This window comes from Bombina bombina, chromosome 8, assembly GCF_027579735.1.
Source record: "Bombina bombina isolate aBomBom1 chromosome 8, aBomBom1.pri, whole genome shotgun sequence".
Lineage (NCBI taxonomy): Eukaryota > Metazoa > Chordata > Amphibia > Anura > Bombinatoridae > Bombina > Bombina bombina.
This window is the reverse complement of record NC_069506.1, coordinates 137922973-137944054: the sequence shown is the minus strand read 5'-3', so window position 1 is coordinate 137944054 and position 21082 is coordinate 137922973. Positions and strand designations below refer to the sequence as shown.

The following is a 21082-nucleotide window of genomic DNA, read 5'->3' as shown; positions in this document are numbered from 1 at the left end:
ATGTCCTGAATCAGTTTATTTTCAACCCATTGGGGTCACAGATTTCTGTGAAGATTGAGATAATGTTTTCTGAGACATTGTCTTCTTTGCCTTGACCGTCTGCCATTCTCTACGTTGGGGTAAAGGGGCAATAGGAGAAGATGAAGCTGTAGTGATGACTTGTCTTGAGTCTGAGTCTTCAGGTGGAGGTGCAATTTCTAATTTCTTGCAAAAGTCTCCAATTTCTGATGGAGATGTACATGTTGCCCTCCTGTTCTTCCATATTGCCGTTAAGTGAAAAGGATGGCCCCATCTGTAGTTGATGCTTTTGGTTTGCAGGTGTTTCGTGAGAGGCATTAGCTCTTTCCTCCTGAGGAGAGTTCTGTTGGATAGGTCAGCAAAAAGCTGCAGGGTTGAACCTTCTTTTTGTATCGGGCGTTTCTCTCTTGCTGCTGTCATAATGCTTTCCTTTATTTGATAGTTGTTGATCCTCGCTATCACGTCCCTTGGGGGACTTGATTCTGGGGGTTTAGGCCTCAATGCTCTATGAGCTCGATCTATAACCACTTCTGTGGTATCAGGTGTATTTAATAGTGTTGAGAATAGTGATTGCAGATATTCTTGTAGACCGGTGGTTTCTACAGTCTCAGGGATACCCCTTATTCTTATATTGTGTCTTCTAGAGCGATTTTCCAAATCTTCTAGTTTATCTTCTAGTTGTATAATCACTTTATCTTGTTGTTCCATTTGGTCACTCATTTTGGACAGCTCTGAAGAGTGAGCTTGTGTGGTTTCTTCTAGGTCTTCCACCCTGTTCCCTATCTCCCCCAGGTCTCTTTTAAGATCTGCTATTTCTTCTTTTATGCATTGTTTAACTTGTACTATGAGAGTTGTAAAGTCTTTTTTTGAGGGGATAGAAGAAATTACATTTTTTGGTACTGTGACCATGTCACCATCGTCATCGGATTCTGATTCTGAAGATCCAGAGGTAGGATGCTGTCTAGGCGATATTTGTGCCAGGTCTTTAGGTGGTAAGGGGGTGGCTTTGAAATATTCATCCACAGTATGTGTCGTGGATCCTCCACCTTTATTAGTTTTCCCTTTGTGTGAGGCTTTCCTGGGAGACATCTCTTGTATCTTTTAATTGTAATCTGTAAGCACTCGCTAATATACCAGGGTACTCCAAAATTAAATACTGTGTTGTTACTCAGTGAAAGTTTGTTTTTCCTCTCTTGCAATCACTAGAAGTTTAGTGTAGGATGCAATCTTTTCTTATTTTACATAGATTGATTTAGGTGTTTTGTTATTTCTATACACCTGATTCCTTTACTCAATTATTGTGGCCTGGGGTGTGTGCGTGATTTAATCTTTGCTTTCTCCCTCTGGGGGGCTGAAAGCTATTCCCCTTCTATATATATAGGCAGAGGACGTGATACAGCAGCTGTAATTTTATGGCAGTAGTATGGAATAGATTATCCTGACATATTTGTAGATCACTACTGTAGCAATGGTGAAGGAAACTCTGGTCTCTCCATCATCCTCCTGTGACCCAGAAAAAAGCAAAAGATGCGAGACCTGCAGTCTCTGTTTGTACCTCCAATCCCTTGCTGCGTGATTAATATATCATCTGTGCGATGAGATTCATAAGCAAACGCTATCGTGATATAGTGAGTAATGTCTCTCTTTATGTTGTGACAGGGTTCCTCTGCTTGTGCTATTGCAAGAATGGCAGATTAAACAGATTCAGGAATTAATCCTTTGTTGTATAAATATCCCTTGATTAAGTATGTGTTTTCCTTGTGCCTCTTTAATTTTACTGTCCGGAGACCAGAGCTCTCTAGCCGCATTAAGGGCAAAGTTGTGTGATCGTTACTGCGTGTGCTGAATAACCAAGATGGCGCCCGGCATTTTTAAGGGCGTATAACGCTTTATAAGTACTTTTGTATGCGGTACACATTAGATGCTTTGCTTGTTTTAACAAATGGGTCCCGGTTCTTCAAAATTAAGATTAAGAGTAAGCTGTTAGACATGAGTAGGATCGTTGTGTTACTCACTGAGTCCTGCATTGCTGTCAGCCATCATGGTTCTTAAGAGTAGTATCGGGTATCTTTTGCAGGGTTTGCAGGTTTCCTCATGCTCAGCGTAGCATCCGGAATGCAGGGGTGATACTGTTCGGCCCGTGGCAATAGTTTTGGAGGTGTCCGGGTTATTGTTGTGGGCTAGTACGCCGGAGCTCACCTAAAGTGCGGCCATCTACATCAAGCGCCGGCTCCGCCCCTCGAGGCTGTACTATTTTATTTGATGGCTATTAAACAAAAGGTTCTTTGACTTCTGTGTTTGATAATATTACTGTATTGTTTGATAGCACTAAATCCAATATTGCTTTATACTTAGTTGGCTCCTTTATTAATTGTGACACGTAGTTACCGTTGAGAACATTTAAAAATCTATCTCCCATAGTTGTATTGCTAATTTCATTAGCCCAGTTTATTTCGGGTAGTTAAAATCTCTCATAATTACAGCACTGTTATTATTAGCAGCCTTTCCTACTTGCATTCGCAGTTGAATTTCCTCCATGTCATTAATGATGAATTGATTTAAGCGTGATCCTAGTAATATTTGTTTTGGATTATTTCCCACTCTTTATTACAACCCGCAATGTCTCTACATTTTCTCTGTAATGTTCATGGGATATTTCCATATCAGAGCAATCCTGGCCATGGGATGGGGCGGAAAGTGGAAAGGCACGAGGTTGATAACCTGCAGCTGCTTGGAAAGGAGAACATCATAGAGAGGAGTGCCAGTGAGTGTTCTTTCAGTTCTGCTAAAGGTAACAATTATGACCAATTGGAATGATGTGCATTGACATATGTTCTGAGATAGACTTCTGTCTGTCCATTGGTTTGGGGATGATAACCAGAAGACAAAAAAAAAAAAGTACTAAGTAATTATTATTATTATCATTTATTTGTAAAGCGCCGCCAAATTCCGTAGTGCTGGGTACAATGATAGGAGTATGCAATGACAAAGATTTGTGATAAAATACAAAACATAAGAAAACTAAACAAATCTAGTACAGGAGGAAGAGGGCCTCACAGTCTATATGTTAAAGGTGCACAGACATAAGGTTGGGGTAGCTTGTTACATCGGTTGTATTTGCAGCAATGAGTCAGGCAGTTCATGTACATGTATTAGTTTGGTTCGGATGAGGGATGAAGGAGAAATGGTAAGCCTCTCTGAATAGGTGAGTTTTCAAGGAGCGTCTGAAGCTATACAAGGTTGGAGACAGTCTTATGGAGCGGGTAGAGAGTTCCAGAGGACAGGAGCAGCATGTGCAAAGTCTTGGAGGTGGGAGTGGGACGTAGAGATAACAGGAGTGTAGAGACGTAGGTCAGAGGTTGATCGAAGAGGATGGGATGGGGAATATTTCACGATGAGAGAGGAAATATAGTTGGGAGTTAGACTGTTGAGTGCTTTGTAAGTTAGGGTTAATACTTTAAATTGTATTCGGGAGTGTATGGGGAGTAGATCGGTGACTTAGGTGGATGAGTCTTGCAGAAGCATTCATAATAAATTGGAGGGAGGAGAGGCGGTATTTTGGAAGGCCATTTAAGAGTAGATTGCAATAATCAATGCGTGACAAAATGAGGGAATGAATAAGTATTTTTGTAGGTTTTTGAGTAAGGAAGGGACGAATTCTGGAAATGTTGCGTAGGTGTGAACGGCAGGATTTGGTAAGCGCTTGTATATGTGGGTTGAATGTGAGCTCTGAGTCTAGTGTGACCTTAAGACAACGGACCTGGGGTGGGGTGTTGAGAATAGAGTCTCCAACCGTCAGAGAAATGTCAGGTGTTGGATGTCTTAAAGAGGGGGGATAAGAAGCAGCTCAGTTTTGGACAGATTGAGTTGGAGGTAGTGTGAAGACATCCAAGAGGAAATTGCAGAGAGACAGTCAGAAATCTGGTTGAGTAAAGAGGGAGAGATATTGGTTGAGGAAAGATAGATTTGGGTATCATCAGCATACAAGTGGTACAGGAATCCAAAGGAGGCTATAAGTTTTCCAAGGCAGGATGTATAGAGAGAGAAAAGCAAGGGCCCCAAGACAGAGCTTTGCGGTACTACAACTGAGAGAGGCATAGGATCACAAGATATGTTGTTAAAGGAAACTGAAAACGAGCAGTTTGACAGATATGATGTATTACTCCTGTCTCTCCTAAATAAAGTGTAACCCTTTGTGTTAACAGCCCATTCATGAGATTTATCCCACCAAGTTTTAATTATACTGATAATATCATATTCCACTTCTGCAGAAATGTCTTGGAGGATCAGTCATGATCTGGGGGTGCTTCAGTAATGATGGAATCAGGCAGGTTTATCTTTGAGAAGGACGCATGAATCAAGTCATGTACAATGGAATCCTGGAAGAAAACTTGCTTTCTTCTGCCCTGACAATGTTCCCCAACACTGAGGATTTTTGTTTTCCAGCAGGACAATGCTCCATGCCACAAAACCAGGTCAATCAAGGAGTGGATGGAGGACCACCAGATCAAGATCCTGTTATGGCCAGTCCAATCTCCAGACCTGAACCCCATTGAAAACCTCTGGAATGTGATCAAGAGGTAAATGGATGGTGACAAGACATTAAACTAAACCTGAACTGCTTGAATTTTTGCACCAGGAGCGGCATAAAGTCACCCAACAGCAATGTGAAAGACTGGTGGAGAGCATGCCAAGACACATGAAAGCTGTAATTGAAAATCTGAGTTATCTCACTAAATATTGATTTCTGAACTTTTCCTAAGTTAAAATATTAATATTGTGCTGTTTTTGTGTTTGCATTATTTGAGGTCTGAAAACATTGCATCTTTTTTTGTTATTTTAACCAGTTTTCATTTTCTGCTCTAAATGACAATATTTTTATTTCGATTTGGGAGAAATGTTGCTAGTAGTTTATAGAATAAAACAAAAATGTTAATTTTACTCAGACGCATACCAATAAATAGCAAAACCAGAGAAAACGATAATTTTGCAGTGGTCTCTTAATTTTTTCCAGAGCTGTATATATTCAAATTGGAGCCCTTCCCTGTCAAACACCTTATTGATTCATTCCTCTTGAGAAAGTCCTAACGTTATAGGACGAAACGTGTTGAGGTCATCAACGCTCTGACGTCACGGACGTCTCTCGACAATCCAAGCTTGACGAAGAGCCCACGAGTTTCTTTGCGCTGTGCTAGTTTGCGGCTACTAAAAACATCTCTAGGTCCTGCTGGAAATTCGCTGGACTCACTGACTCTGAGCCATTGGTTTTTTTTATATATTACTGCAAGATTTTAATATATATCCTGTAAGTGCAATTTTATATGGCGCATAATCTGTTATATTAAAAATGTTTACTCTTAGAAGGGATGCACTGTGTTCTTTTCTTTCCAGTCAAACACCTTGTCATATACCATGGGAAGGGCTCTAATTAAGAAAGTGAGTCATTGTGAACTTCATTTGCATATCTTACCCAGAATCCTTAGCTGCATTGGATACAATGTATCCAGAGGTTTTCTGTGGGAAAAGCAAGCCTTGTCTAGATTTGTTAATGAACTACACAATGAGTTCTTCTCTCTCTCTCTCTCTCTCTCTCTCTCTTTCTCTCTATCATCTATCTATCTATCTATCTATCTATCTATCTATCTTAATCATGCATAGCTGTACAGGTGAACACACACATTTTAAAAGCTTACCTGAACCAATCAAATCACTCTGACACATTTTAACCAATACCTATTTAGACATACTTGTAATGAGGCAGTGACATCTAGTGGTGACAGTGAAAAATTACAATCAAAACTTGAAAAACACCTAGAGTTACCGGCCTGCATCTATTAGTACATAAATGTACTATTGCCTAATGTGAGTACCCATTTGGCTTCTTGTTATCTGTCTTGTTGTGACATACTGATATACACATGAGGCCCCCTCTTGTCTTTTGTTATTTACAATAAAAACTTATTTATATATACAAAAATCAAATAAATGCAAATCATAATCCTTATTCAGACCATTTCGATGAAGGGTATTCAAGTATTTAATCCACCACACCTCTTTTTGTTTTAGCCTAAGTTCCCTATTTCCTCCTCTCCTAAGTTGGGGAATGTGATCAATGACCTGGAAGTGAAGTTGGCTAACTGAATGGCCCATTTAAACAAAGTGGGCAGAAACTGGCAAGGCCATGTCTTTAGATCTAATCAAGGTTTTATGTTGTCAGAACCTATCCCTGACTGCCTGTGTCGTGTCACCTATATAACACAGCCCCCATGGGCATTTAAGTATGTAATTGGCGTACTCTGTCTAGCAAGTATAAAGACCATTAATGGTAAGATGCTTTCTTTTATAATTTTGGAATACATTTTGGAATAAATTTAGAAAGACTTGAAATTCCTGTTCTTCACATAGAAAAAATATTTATATTGGTCTAGAGCAGTGTTGGGTTAGCATGCGAGCACTAAACATTTTCAAGTAGACTGTCCATTTAAGCAAGTATTCAAACAAACTTACTATTGCTAAGATAGCCCATTGTGGTGTAAACATTGAATAAAAAGATTCATGGGTCAAATGATCTATGATACTGTGAAGACCCTCAAAAATAGGACAGTAATTTAGCTTATCAAAAGGTTATAAGGCATAGTCCCTCTGCAAAAATAAACAATTATCACAATAGCTCTACACAATTATTCCAAGTGATCCTTTAAGAATACTTGTTGGTTAACCCCATGACGTGCATTTCGCCCACTGCTTTTTCAAAGTTATCTTTTTATGTCTATTGTGATGATTGTTGACTTTTGCAGAGGGGACTATGCCCTTTAACCTTTTTTAAAAAAATACAATTGTGATATCATGTAGATTGAAAAAGAATAGGATAAACCTAATTATTGTCCCTTTTGTGGGTATTCATGAAATGATAGTCCGTTTAACCAAGTGATCTTTTTATTTGATCTACACATTACAATGGGCTTAGCCATAGTTAATAATATTTTGTGCTACCTTAGCATGAGTACTTTTGTTTGAAAACTTGCTTAAAGGGACACTCAATCAAAATTAAACTTTCATTATTCAGATAAAGCATCCCATTTTAAACAACTTTTCAATTTACTTCCATTAACAAAATGTGCACAGTCTTTTTATGTTTAAACTTTTTGAATTACCAGCTCCTACTGAGCATGTGCAGGAATAAGTGTGTATGCATTTATGAATGGCTGATGGCTGTCACATGGTACGTGTATGCATTTATGATTGGCTGATGGCTGTCACATGGTACAGGTAGAGTGGAAAAAGACATAACTTTTAAAATTGTCAAAAAAAAATCTACTACTTATTTGAAGTTCAGACTAAGTGCTATTGCATTGTCTTTTTATCATGCATTTGTTGATTATGCAAATCTACTGTGTTGACTGGTCCTTTAAGTGTTGTTTCCCCAGGAATTTTTGAAGGAGTAAGATCACCATTTTTAATCAGTTCTCATTTTTACATTATTTTAAGATTAAATAAAAGCTATGTTTTATTGTTGAGATAGTCCCACTTCACTATAATTGTAGATACGTGTGTGCTTTAAGTTTACTACTTATTTACTACTTATTTTCTTATTTTCTTTCCAGTCAAACACCTTGTTATATACCATGGGAAGGGCTCTAATTAAGAAAGTGAGTCATTGTGAACTTCATTTGCTTGCATATCTTACCCAGAATCCTTAGCTGCATTGGATACAATGTATCCAGAGGTTTTCTGTGGGAAAAGCAAGCCTTGTCTAGATTTGTTAATGAACTACACAATGAGTTATTCTCTCTCTCTCTCTCTCTCTCTCTCTCTCTCTCTTTCTCTCTATCATCTATCTATCTATCTTTCTATCTATCTTAATCATGCATAGCTGTACGGGTGAACACACACATTTTAAAAGCTTACCTGAACCAATCAAATCACTCTGACACATTTTAACCATTACCTATTTAGACATACTTGTAATGAGGCAGTGACATCTAGTGGTGACAGTGAACAATTACAATCAAAACTTGAAAAACACCTAGAGTTACCGGCCTGCATCTATTAGTACATAAATGTACTATGGCCTAATGTGAGTACCCATTTGGCTTCTTGTTATCTGTCTTGTTGTGACATACTGATATACACATGAGGCGCCCCTCTTGTCTTTTGTTATTTACAATAAAAACTTATTTATATATACAAAAATCAAATAAATGCAAATCATAATCCTTATTCAGACCATTTCGATGAAGGGTATTCAAGCATTTAATCCACCACACCTCTTTTTGTTTTAGCCTAAGTTCCCTATTTCCTTCTCTCCTAAGTTGGGGAATGTGATCAATGACCTGGAAGCGAAGTTGTCTAACTGAATGGCCCATTTAAACAAAGTGGGCAGAAACTGGCAAGGCCATGTCTTTAGATCTAATCGAGGTTTTATGTTATCAGAACCTATCCCTGACAGCCTGTGTCATGTCACCTATATAACACAGCCCACATGGGCATTTAAGTATTTAATTGGCGAACTCTGTCTAGCAAGTATAAAGACCATTAATGGTAAGCTGCTTTCTTTTATCATTTTGGAATACATTTTGGAATAAATTTAGAAAGACTTGAAATTCCTGTTCTTCACATAAAAAAAATATTTATATTGGTCTAGAGCAGTGTTGGGTTAGCATGCGAGCACTAAACATTTTCAAGTAGACTGTCCATTTAAGCAAGTATTCAAACAAACTTACTATTGCTAAGATAGCCCATTGTGGTGTAAACATTGAATAAAAAGATTCATGGGTCAAATAATCTATGATACTGTGAAGACCCTCAAAAATAGGACAGTAATTTATCTTATCAAAAGGTTATAAGGCATAGTCCCTCTGCAAAAATAAACAATTATCACAATAGCTCTACACAATTATTCCAAGTGATCCTTTAAGAATACTTGTTGGTTAACCCCATGACGTGCGTTTCGTCCACTGCTTTTTCAAAGTTATCTTTTTATGTCTATTGTGATGATTGTTGACTTTTGCAGAGGGGACTATGCCCTTTAACCTTTTTTAAAAAAATACAATTGTGATATCATGTAGATTGAAAAAGAATAGGATAAACCTAATTATTATCCCTTTTGTGGGTATTCATGAAATTATAGTCCCTTTAACCAAGTGATCTTTTTATTTGATCTACACATTACAATGGGCTTAGCCATAGTTAATAATATTTTGTGCTACCTTAGCATGAGTACTTTTGTTTGAAAACTTGCTTAAAGGGACACTCAATCAAAATTAAACTTTCATTATTCAGATAGAGCATCCCATTCTAAACAACTTTTCAATTTACTTCCATTAACAAAATGTGCACAGTCTTTTTATGTTTAAACTTTTTGAATTACCAGCTCCTACTGAGCATGTGCAGGAATAAGTGTGTATGCATTTATGAATGGCTGATGGCTGTCACATGGTACGTGTATGCATTTATGATTGGCTGATGGCTGTCACATGGTACAGGGAGAGTGGAAAAAGACATAACTTTTAAAATTGTCAAAAAAAAATCTACTACTCATTTGAAGTTCAGACTAAGTGCTATTGCATTGTCTTTTTATCATGCATTTGTTGATTATGCAAATCTACTGTGTTGACTGGTCCTTTAAGTGTTGTTTCCCCAGGAATTTTTGAAGGAGTAAGATCACCATTTTTAATCAGTTCTCATTTTTACATTGTTTTAAGATTAATTAAAAGCTATGTTTTATTGTTGAGATAGTCCCACTTCACTATAATTGTAGATACGTGTGTGCTTTAAGTTTACTACTTATTTTCTTATTTTATTTTTAGGAAACTGTTTCCAGTGTCATAGTGATGGAGCAAATTCAATTCAGACTTACATTTAAATAGTTGAGGGTTAATATAAATAGGGGGACATTACAAGTGAAGTGCAAATGAATGCTCCCACTTGAGCATTAATTGCTCTAGAAGTAAGATTTTTGCGCTCATAGGGTTGTGCTCGTAATAATAGTTGAAAGTAAACTGTTTTCACTCTAGCGGTAACCCGACGAGTGCAAAAATCCTAACTTAGAATATAGCTTGCGCATTTACGTATTCCACCATAGAAGTCAATGAAGAAAAAAAACCTAACACTTCACTCTCATGCAAACCCAACATGAAAATATGAATATTTCACATTCAAATGTTCTTCACATAACAGAGTATGTTCTTCAGGTTCAAATATATCTTATGGTATTTTGGTACAATATATATTTATACCTATATATTTAAATGATTATGTATAGGTGTATATATATATATATATATGTGTATATATATATATATATATATATATATATATATATAAATACATAAAACATATTCTGCTATGTTCAGAACATTGGAGTGTAAAATATTTACAGTAAATACTTAGTTAAAACCTTTATTACATATGAATATTGCATAAAAATACTATTACATATTTTCATCTACTTAACGGTAAAGGGATCTAATGCACTTATAAATAAGTCAATATTTGTACTGTATACATATGTATTTATGTGTTTAAATGTGTATACACATACAAATACATAAATACATATGTACACACATACACACACACACACACACACAGACACACACACATATATATATATATATATATATATATATATATATATATATATATATATATATATATATACCGGTATATATATATACTGTATATACAGTATACATATATGTCCATCTTTAGAAATATATGTACAGTATGTATCTCAGTGTTAAAGCCCTTTGCCTGCCTTTGAGCCTTTATAACTTTTGTGTGCAATATTGTTTTAAAATAATTTTATTAGATAGTGTTATTATGAGTATAGCTATATGTTGTAATGCATTTTATATGTATTTGTGCAACTTTTTAGTTTCACAAAACAGTTAACTAGAGCTCTAAGGTTAACTAGAGCAGTAATGATTCTAGTGTAAATTGCGATTGCGCTGACGCGATCGCATTTACTTTTCATTCATAATACGAGCGTTAAGCCTGATGAGTGCAAATCTTCACAATATACCCCATATTGCTTAGCTGCAAACATTATTTAATCTAAGTGGGAATTAGATGATATATAAGGCATATATAATTGCATATACATATGGGTACTAAAATTAAAACTTGCAAAAGTATGTCCTATAATTCATTATTTAAAAAAAAAAAAAAAAAATTTAACAGCTTTCAAAAATCTGTAATTTGTGACTTGCTAAGTCATTTGATTAAGCACAGCTTTCCCTATAGAATATCATATAGAGGTAACCTGTTATTATATTCAAACCAGGTATTTGTTATAGGTGGGTCTAAAGAGAATTTAAAAATTATAGCTTAGCTATTGACTGCCCCTATAAAAGTATTTGCCATACCTCAGTTGTACATTTCTTAGGGTTGAGTAGGGAACTTGATACTGAGATTTTTGTGTGCACAATGGATGATTTTGCTGAATAACTTACATGTCCGTATCTGGACAATGTTACACTCAAAGTCAGGATTTTAAATTTCAATCTGAGTAGCAAATTATTTAACAAGGCACTAAATAGAAAAACAGGCAGAATAAAAGGCACTCCATTATTGTAATCTCAGGTCCTAATTAACCAGATTTAACCTTTTCTCAGTAATCTAAACAGAACAAACTTTGCACTTCATATATTTTATAACAGCAAAATACAACTGAATGGTATTATAGAATACATATAATTATTGATCAATAATTAAAATATGTTAAGTTCTAGTATATTTGGGATTTTCTAGTTATATATTGAGATAACTGTTAAGGTAAATCATTGGAGCCTGCAGCACTTTGATTTTCATATTTATTTTCACATTGTGATTTTAACAGTCATTTGGATCAAGTCTTCAAATGTATTTGATAATGCCAGGGTATACTCAGGTAGTCCTGTACAAAGTATTGCTTGCTTTTTTAGTATTGCTGACTGCAGGTTCCCTACAATATCCTGAAGCTATAGAGGACACAAGCACAGCATGTCAATTGGAAAGTACGACTCTAGAGAACTACAATAGAAATGGAGATTTTATAATAGGTGCTATAATGATGCTGTATTCTTTTTCTGTACTGACAAAAAACAAGTTTGATGAAAAACCTATACCTAATACTTGTGTAGGGTAAGTATCTTTATTATTATTATTATTATTTTTCTCATCATTTCTCATCTAATCTGAAACAAATACAAAAATAAAAGAACACCTCAAAATATTAAAATATTCTGTAATATTTGTAATATATCTAAAGCTTAGATGGAAGTTAAGTAAACTGTTTTTGTCTTATACAGACAAATCAAATTGATGGTATTAGCGAACAACCTGCATACTGTAAAACTTAAAAATATTTAGGGACACAGTGCACTGTTTTCTTTGATGTATATGAAAAAAAACAGCAGCAGTTAAACCTGATATATATATATATATATATATATATATATATAAAATTATATATATATATATATATATATATAAAAGAGAGAGAGAGAGAGAGAGAGATAGAGAGAGAGAGAAAGAGGGAGAGATAGAGAGATGGGAAAAAAGTTAATACATTCAATTAAATTAAAACTAACATGAAGTGCATTCTTGTGTTCAGCAGACACATACAACTAGCTTATAGGGACCACTCCTACAGAAGACGTTAGTTTATTCAGCACTGAAACATTTTACTTTTAAATTAAATATTGTCTTTCAGTACAGTTATGACAGAGTATCATGTAGCACATATATTAAGCATGTTGCAAAATCTTTCTAATACTGCTTTTAATGCAAGACTGCTGATAATAACTACAGTGTGTTTCACTATTTATCAGTGATGTCAGTCTTTAAAAGACATAATTATTTTAGAAAGTATTTATTTCAGACTATATTTTAAAACATGTTGATTGGAATATGCCAATAAATAATAATAATAATAATAATAATAATAATAATAATAATAAAAAAAGAATCCAATACATTTTTTAAAACAATGTTCACAATGGTATATAAAAAAAAACTTCTAGGTCATAAAATATTTAGTTACTTTAAAGAACATTTAGAGCTCAATTTCCTCTTTAGCCCTAGAGTGGGAATCAAATATAATGGATAGTTTAGTATTGCCTATCCTGCTTTTGGAGTCAGACACTATTTATTATATATATTGTATTTTGTATGTCTGAGGAAGGGGCTAATCCCCCGAAAACGTTCACATAATTGGAATAAAACTTTGAAAAGTCCTGGTGACTGCACTCTTCATTACTTTCTATTTACCTATCTGCTGCACCCTGGGCATGTGATTTGGATTTCTGGAGTGCTTGTCTACTTTGAACTTTATTTATATATATATATATATATATATATATATATATATATATATATATATATATATATATATATATATATATATATATATACATACAGTATATAAAAATGGTTAGGGGAGATTAAGGTATATAGTCCATCAGTATTGCTTACATGTACAATAGTAAATCCTAAAGCAATCTTTAAGTCTTATATAAAATTTTAGATAGATTGATAGATAGATAGATAGATAGATGATAGATAGATAGATAGATAGATAGATAGATTAATAGATAGATGATAGATAGATAAATAGATATGTGTGTGTGTGTGATTTTTAAAATGTAATCACTGCATAACAATATTTGATTAATACGTGCATTAAAATATACTTGTTTTCTATCAATACATTTTTAATAATCAGATAAGTAATATACATAACAAGGGCAATACATGCTTGTCCTATAGGCTTCTCTGAATGCCTTTAAAGAGGTCTTTTAGCTGCTATAAATGTTCCTTTTATTAATTAATTTAAGAATCCTATTTATGTTGAATCACATCTTATAGTATTATATTCTATATATACAAAGGAAATTGCAAATTATGTGGATGCCCAAATAAATTTAAGTTTGCATTTCCTACAAAAAAAGGATCAACTTTCATTATTTAGTGTCTCATTGTTCACCTATGAGACTGAAATATGAAGTCACTTAGCCTGCAGCTTAATAGTACAATATGTTTGAATCCCCTTAGTGAATAACTGCTGCCTTGTTATAAGTGCTGCCCTTGTATTATTTTTACTTTAATTATTGTTATTATTAATATAATTATTATTATTATAACTATCACCGCAAAATCTACTTGCATTATGCCTACTCTTAAAGGGACAGTCTACACTAAAATTGTTATTGCTTAAACAGATAGATAATGCCTTTACTACCCATTCCTCAGTTTTGCACAACCAACATTGATATATTAATATACTTTATACATTTACACCTCTAAATTTCTGCCTGTTTCTAAGCCACAACAGGAGACAGCTAGTTCATGTGGTTCCATATCGATAACATTGTGCTCACGCCTGTTGAGTTATTTAAGAGTTAGCACAACACAAACTAAATGCAAGTCAATAGATAATAAATAAAATGTCATGTGATCAGGGGGCTGTCAGAAGATGCTTAGATGCAAGGAAATCACAGAGGTAAAAAGTATATTACTATAACTATGTTTGTTATGCAAAACTGGGGAATGGTTAATGAAGGGGTTATCTATTGTTTAAAAAAATTTAAATTCTATTGTAGACTGTCCCTTTAAATTTCAGAGGGTAGAGCTTAAATTTGCAAATCCTAAAACGTTTTACATAGACCTCTAAAACAACAGAAATGTGCTATAACAAATACAAAAACAATTGAAGCTAGTTACACTTAATTCTGCTACATACATCATTATCCATTAATTATCAAAGGCTGGAACCTACCGTAGATAAAACTATCATTTTAATGAATAGTGACTAGAAGTTAATGTTATAAAATGTATTCACTTGCATTTTATTTGATACGTCTCTATATAGAGAACTATAGGAGTAGATTTATAGGTACTGTGACACCTTGAGATTTTTTTACAAAAAAATGTTTAATTGTGTAATATACTTTATTAAAAAAAACATTTTTTGCCTCCTTTTCATGTAATTTAGCTCTGGAAAATGTGGATTTTCTTATTCTCAGCACATTAAATGCACCCTACTACTTCTGAAGGCTACTTATCTTACCGAATTTACTTTAGCTGATAACTGCAAAACAATGTAATTTATGCTACTATTATGACTGTGGTTAGCCTTGTTGTCTGCAGACTGCAGCCCGAATTGGCTACTCCAATAAGACAAGTGCTGGGTGGGGTTCAGCTACTGAAAATGATTACCGCAAAGAAGGTGTTAATATGTTATAAAAATATTTAGATTTGGCTGTGTTATTCTATAGGTACACAACAGATTTTTTTTGTAATTACAAGATGTTTACTGTCCCCTTAAAGAATATAATTTGAATTTCCAATCATTGTTATCATTCCAAGGAAAGTTCATAGTTCAGTCTTACTAAAAAGCTGGGTATATTTTTATTAACACACAAAGATGTTAAAATTAAACTTACATAATTAAAAATATTTGTGATTTTTTTTAATCACTAAAAATTACATCTTACTTTAAAGGGGTTCTTAAATTGGCATTACATTTTTTTTTTACTATGTGCAAATTATATATTTATCACCAGTTAAAGGGATATGAAACCCAAAAAAACTATTTCATAATTCAGATAGAAAATAACATTTAAAAAAGTTATCAAATTTGCTTAGTTCTTGTGTTATTCTTTGTTGAAGAGTTATCTGGATAGGTAGTGTGCACATGTCTGGAGCACTACATGATGACAGGAAATAGTGCTGCAAAACTGCTGCCATGTAGTGCTGCAGACACGTGCACACTCCTGAACTTACCTACCTGCTTTTCAGTAAAGGATAATAGAAGCAAATTGGAAAATTGTATAAAACTGTGTATTTCTGTCTCAATCATGAAAGAACAAAATGGTGTTTTATGTGAATGTAAGCACTATTTTGCTAAATATCTGCATGCAATAAATAAATTAATAAATAGTATTTAAAACTGTAATTTTGTTTTGCATGTTTGCATTTTATAACCTAGAAACATTTTCTTGAAAAGCTTCTTAAATATGATTTTCCTTTCTTATTTGCTATAGCTTATTAATGACAGTTATATGTGAGCTACTATGCTGATCAATTCATCTATTTATCAAGCTGCGTATCCAGCTTTGCAGATTTGAAGCTTGTGCAGTGTTGCTTGAGTTGCTTGAGTTGCCGACAGTTAGGAATGCAGCAGTCTTACGACCACAGCTTCTTCCAACAGCTTCTTCCTACCTAACCTTCACCTCTGAGCTGTCAGTTCAAAATTACCATCAATCAGGGCAATTGACAGCAGGGAGCAGCTTTTCAAAAGAGGGGCAGCCTGACACTGAACTACTTGCTGCACTCACGGGCAGGCAGGTTTCCTAGCTGCCCACACAATAATAAATGAAGCCCACTGTAGAATGCTTTGTGGTCAGGGTTCCTAATCATGCCTAATGCACGCCAGCATCTCTGGGGGTAGTGGGAAAGCCATAATGTTCTGAAATAAATCACAAGAAAAGCAGCTGAAATAAACAAAGTATATGCAAATGTTGTCTTACAACACATAATTAAATATTTGTAATATCTATTATTTTTTTAGGGACTGATTTCACAGTTTGCCTTTATATCAGGGCACATCCCATTTACCTTATGAAACTAAGAGTAAAGTTGTCTGGTCTAGATATTCCGGAACCTGTAGATGTTAATGCATTTAGCTCATTGTAAGATATTTCTTCTATGAGATGCGTGGATTTTTTTTATAAACTTGATATCCATCTACAAGTTAATAGAAAGGAAATATAATTGTATAAACTATGTTTCTGGAAATATCATGCTAGAAATAATATTTATATTACAAAAAAACTAAACTGGAAGTAGAAGTCTGATCCATCAAAGGTAGGAAGTATAGCTTTAATGATATATATTTTATTAATTACCTTAAAGGGGTTAAATAATTACCTTATGCATGCTTGAGAGCTGCACTAGCCCGGTCCTCTTCTTCATTGATTCTTAACAGCGCTAATAGAAGGCTTAGTTTGGCAGCTCCTAGGCCCCGTACTAAAGGAGAAGGTCCTTTCGTGCAGGCCTTGGGAGTCACCGCTCTTTTACCTCCTATTAGTGTGGCCGGGGCTCTGTGAAGAAGAGGACTGGTTAGCGTGGAAGTTAGAGGTTTTTCACCTGTAGCTTAGGAACATTTAAATTTGTTTAACGAAAACGAATGTAAATGTTCGGCGAATAATAAATATTCATTTGTTTTAAAACTAAAGCAATACTGAATAGTGCCACCAATAAATATTTGAGGAAATTAATTTTTTACCGAAAGATTTGAACAAAACAAATTTTTTGGCACTGTACAAGTTTATATTAAATACGTTTTTTTCAGATTTGTCAATTCATGAAGTAGTGTGACACAATATTTGTGTCCTTGGTTTACTTCAGTTCAGGTAAAGTACAATATATTTATATCAATGTATAAGATGGAAAGTAATGGAATGAATTGGTTATATAGATCACATCAAAAGTTAGTTTTTTACCATTTTTTTTTATTGTTCAATTATGTTTAGTAAAAAAATCTAAAAACTTTACAATGCACTTTTATTAAATATTTTGTCCCCTTTTACTGTAATTTTCTTTTTACATTTTTACACAAAGATTACTTGATCTCTTTAGCGGCTCTTTTATAAAAATCAACAGCAAAGTATGAAAAAAACAGAATGCTCAATTAGCTTTTTAACGACTATGTTCTAGGACATTATTATATGTTTTTTGCATAAATGCTTCTAAGTGCTTTTAAATTATTTATTTAAAGGGACACTGAACCCAAATTTTTTCTTTCATGATTCAGATAAAGCATGCAATTTTAAGCAACTTTCTAATTTACTCCTATTATCAATTTTTCTTTGTTCCCTTCTTATATTTATTTGAAAAAGAAGGCATCTAAGCTTTTTTATTAGTTCAGAACTCTGGACAGCACTTTTTATTGGTGGTTGAATTTATCCAACAATCAACAAGAGCAACCCAGGTTGTTCACCAAAAATGGGCCAGCATCTAAACTTACATTGCTTAAAATGTCATGCTCTATCTGAATAACGAAAGAAAAAATTTGGGTTCAGTGTCCCTTTAATATCCAGAAATATTACATTGTGGTGCTTAAAGGGACATACAACACAAATAAAGCCAAATATATTTTGCCTTACCATTTTATTGAATCTTCTTTGCTGAGGCCAGTTAAGGGAATATATGCGGGTTACTAGAGCAATCAAAAAACAATGTCTGTCTAGAATATAACAGTGATGGGTTTATGAATTCTGGATTATGCACATCCCAGTCTCACAGGACTTGGAAAACTAACAATTTTTATAGCTAAATTACTGGGAAAAGAGATAAAAATAACTAAATAAGGAAAGCATATTGAAATTAATTTTTTTGCTATACATAATTACAATTTTTATGCTACAATTTCAAATTGTTTAATGTCACCTAAATTGTACTAAGAAACAGCCAATATAAGCTGATTTTTGTTAAACATCTGAACTATGTAGATGGAAATAAGGATGTAAACCAAATGACAACATCTAATCATTTTTTTCTTATTTCAGACCAAGTCTACGTTATTACAGACATCTACTAGCTGTTGTTTTTGCAGTTGAAGAAATCAACAGAAATCCTTTGCTTCTTCCCAACATCACCTTAGGTATTGAGATGATTGATAGTTGCATGTTTGAATACAGATCTCTGCAGAGCACATTACAGATACTGACAGGGAATCAAAAAAATATTCCAAAATACCAGTGCAGAACTAAAGGAATACTAGCTGGCTTTATTGGTCACCTGTTATCCTCTTCCACGTATAGTATTGCTGGACTTACAGGGATCTACAGATATCCCCAAGTGAGTATTGAATACAGCAAGATAAAATAAGTTTTTGCATATAAGATTTAATGTATTAAACAGTATAAGCTGCTTTTAAGTCCTTGATGGGCAGGCTTACACATGCAAGTCTGCTTCCTACAATGTAAGCAACTGACATAAGATCTCTGCTTCTTAAACTCTCTTCCACCTCTAAATTGGCAGAGAGAAATCATGCCGAACAGGCTTGCTCGGGGTGCTCGATATGTAGCGGCACACTCGCTTGAGTGTGTAAGGGTACATATGGGCAGTGGTCCCCCTCCTGTTCATTGCAAAGCTGTGCTGACAGGTTCTCAAGTTGAGAACCATGTCCACATGGCCATTAAAGGGACATGAATCCCAAGCATTTTCTTTCATAATTCAGATAAATAATAACAATTTTAAACAACATTCCAATTTACGATTATAATTTAATTTTCTTCATTCTTCAGATATACTTTGTTGAAGAAATAGCAATGCACATGGGTGAGCCAATCAAACAAAGCAACTACGTCCAGTCACCAATCAGCAGATGCTGAGCCTATTTAGTAAATTGGAATGTTGTTTAAAACTGCATGCCTTATCTAAATCATGAAAAAAAATGTTTGGGTTTCATGTCCCTTTAATGTCCCTTTAATACATGGGGGCCAAATTATCAAGCTCTGAATGGAGCTTGATGCTCCAGTTTCTGCGCGAGCCTTCAGGTTAGCCGGAAACAAGAGTTATAAAGCATTGGTCTAAAGACCGCTGCTCCATAACTTGTTCGCCTGCTCTGAGGCTGCGGATATCAATCCGCCCGATCCTATACGATCAGGCTGATTGACACCCCCTGCTAGCAGCCGATTGGCCGTGAATCTGCAGGGGGCGGCATTGCACAAGCAGTAATGATAAATGCCGACAGTGTATGCTGTCATCGTATCATGTCCGCTCGCACTTTCATAAATCAGCCCCATGGTTTATTCTTCTTCTTCTTTTTTTTTTTTTAAATTGAGCTTTATTACTATACAAAAGTATATAAACATTGGGAGTATAAAACATTATACAGAATATTACATTATTTACATGAGTCACAAGTACAAAGTTATGTTCAAGCATTAGTTCATAATTTCCATAATTATAACCATTGACTCAGTTGGACATACTCAAATCCAGATGTTATGATAGGTGATAATCCAAAGTCTGTATCCCACCATATAATATAGCTCAGTCTTTTTTCAAGTTTGTTCAACTGGATCAACATGCAATAAAGTGTGAGTCCAACGAAATTTGTAACAAGAACAACAATAATAACATTTACTACAGTAATTTTTGTATCTGGATATATATGCTAATAATATTTAGTTTTAAAGTGCTAATAACAGTTTGCTTATATAGAGTTTGTGCATCCTTGTGAGAAAGCCAGTAAGGGAAAAAAGGGGTTGGGGAGAGAAGGAAAAAAAAGAAAAAAAGTAAAAAACAGTTTCTAATGTGGGTCTTTTACTATATACTAGAAGAGTTCCACAGCTCCAACACCATCTCATGTATTCTATTCTCACTGTAGTCATATAGCGGTACCATTCCAATTAAACCAAATACGTAACCTGTCGTTTCCATAACTCCAACGTGGGCACCTCCTCAGACTTCCACCTTTGTGGAATCAGGCTTTAGCGCTATTAAGCATAATGTATAAAAGGGACTTTTTGATCTTATTGTTTGGTAGCGAATAATAAATAAGAATGCCAGGGCCTTCCTGCAAATGTATGTTTAAAATTTCATTGATACGCATTGTGACATCTGGCCAGTATGTTCATAGTCTATCGCAAGACCACCATATGTGTACCAGATCAGCTTCCTCTCTACACATGCTACAACATGAATGGGAAACCCTATCACATTCTCAAGGATTCATTTGTAAACCTAAGTCCTCATTCTATTTATAAATGTTCTAGGTCCTCATGTCAAATGGCGAGAATGCTGTTTCACCATTTGACATGAGGAGTTTTTATATACTGGAAATGGTGTGACTGTTGTGTACAGAGGTTTTCAAATGCAACAAGGGGTCTAGTAAAGTTATTCCTTTGCTTGTGTGTTTGGACATAGTGTACTAATTGGGCATAGGTGAACCAGGATGAAAACATTTCATCATCTTTATCTGACAGTTTAGTCCTGAGCAAAAGTTTTCTACGTTTTTATAATGCAATCATTAATATGACAGTTGGCATTTTGTTGGGTAGGCCGGGGG

General features: G+C 34.5%; 1 protein-coding gene across 1 annotated transcript in view; it reads left to right on the top strand.

Moving 5' to 3' along the window:
- Positions 1 to 925: 925 nt before the first annotated feature.
- Positions 926 to 21082, top strand: part of LOC128638888 (vomeronasal type-2 receptor 26-like) — a 60246-nt gene continuing 40089 nt past the window's right edge. The window contains exons 1-4 of the mRNA XM_053691015.1: positions 926 to 967; positions 2686 to 2809; positions 11961 to 12144; positions 18573 to 18864. Of these exons, the coding sequence (XP_053546990.1) occupies positions 926 to 967; positions 2686 to 2809; positions 11961 to 12144; positions 18573 to 18864 (642 nt within the window). The remainder of the gene's footprint in view (positions 968 to 2685; positions 2810 to 11960; positions 12145 to 18572; positions 18865 to 21082) is intronic.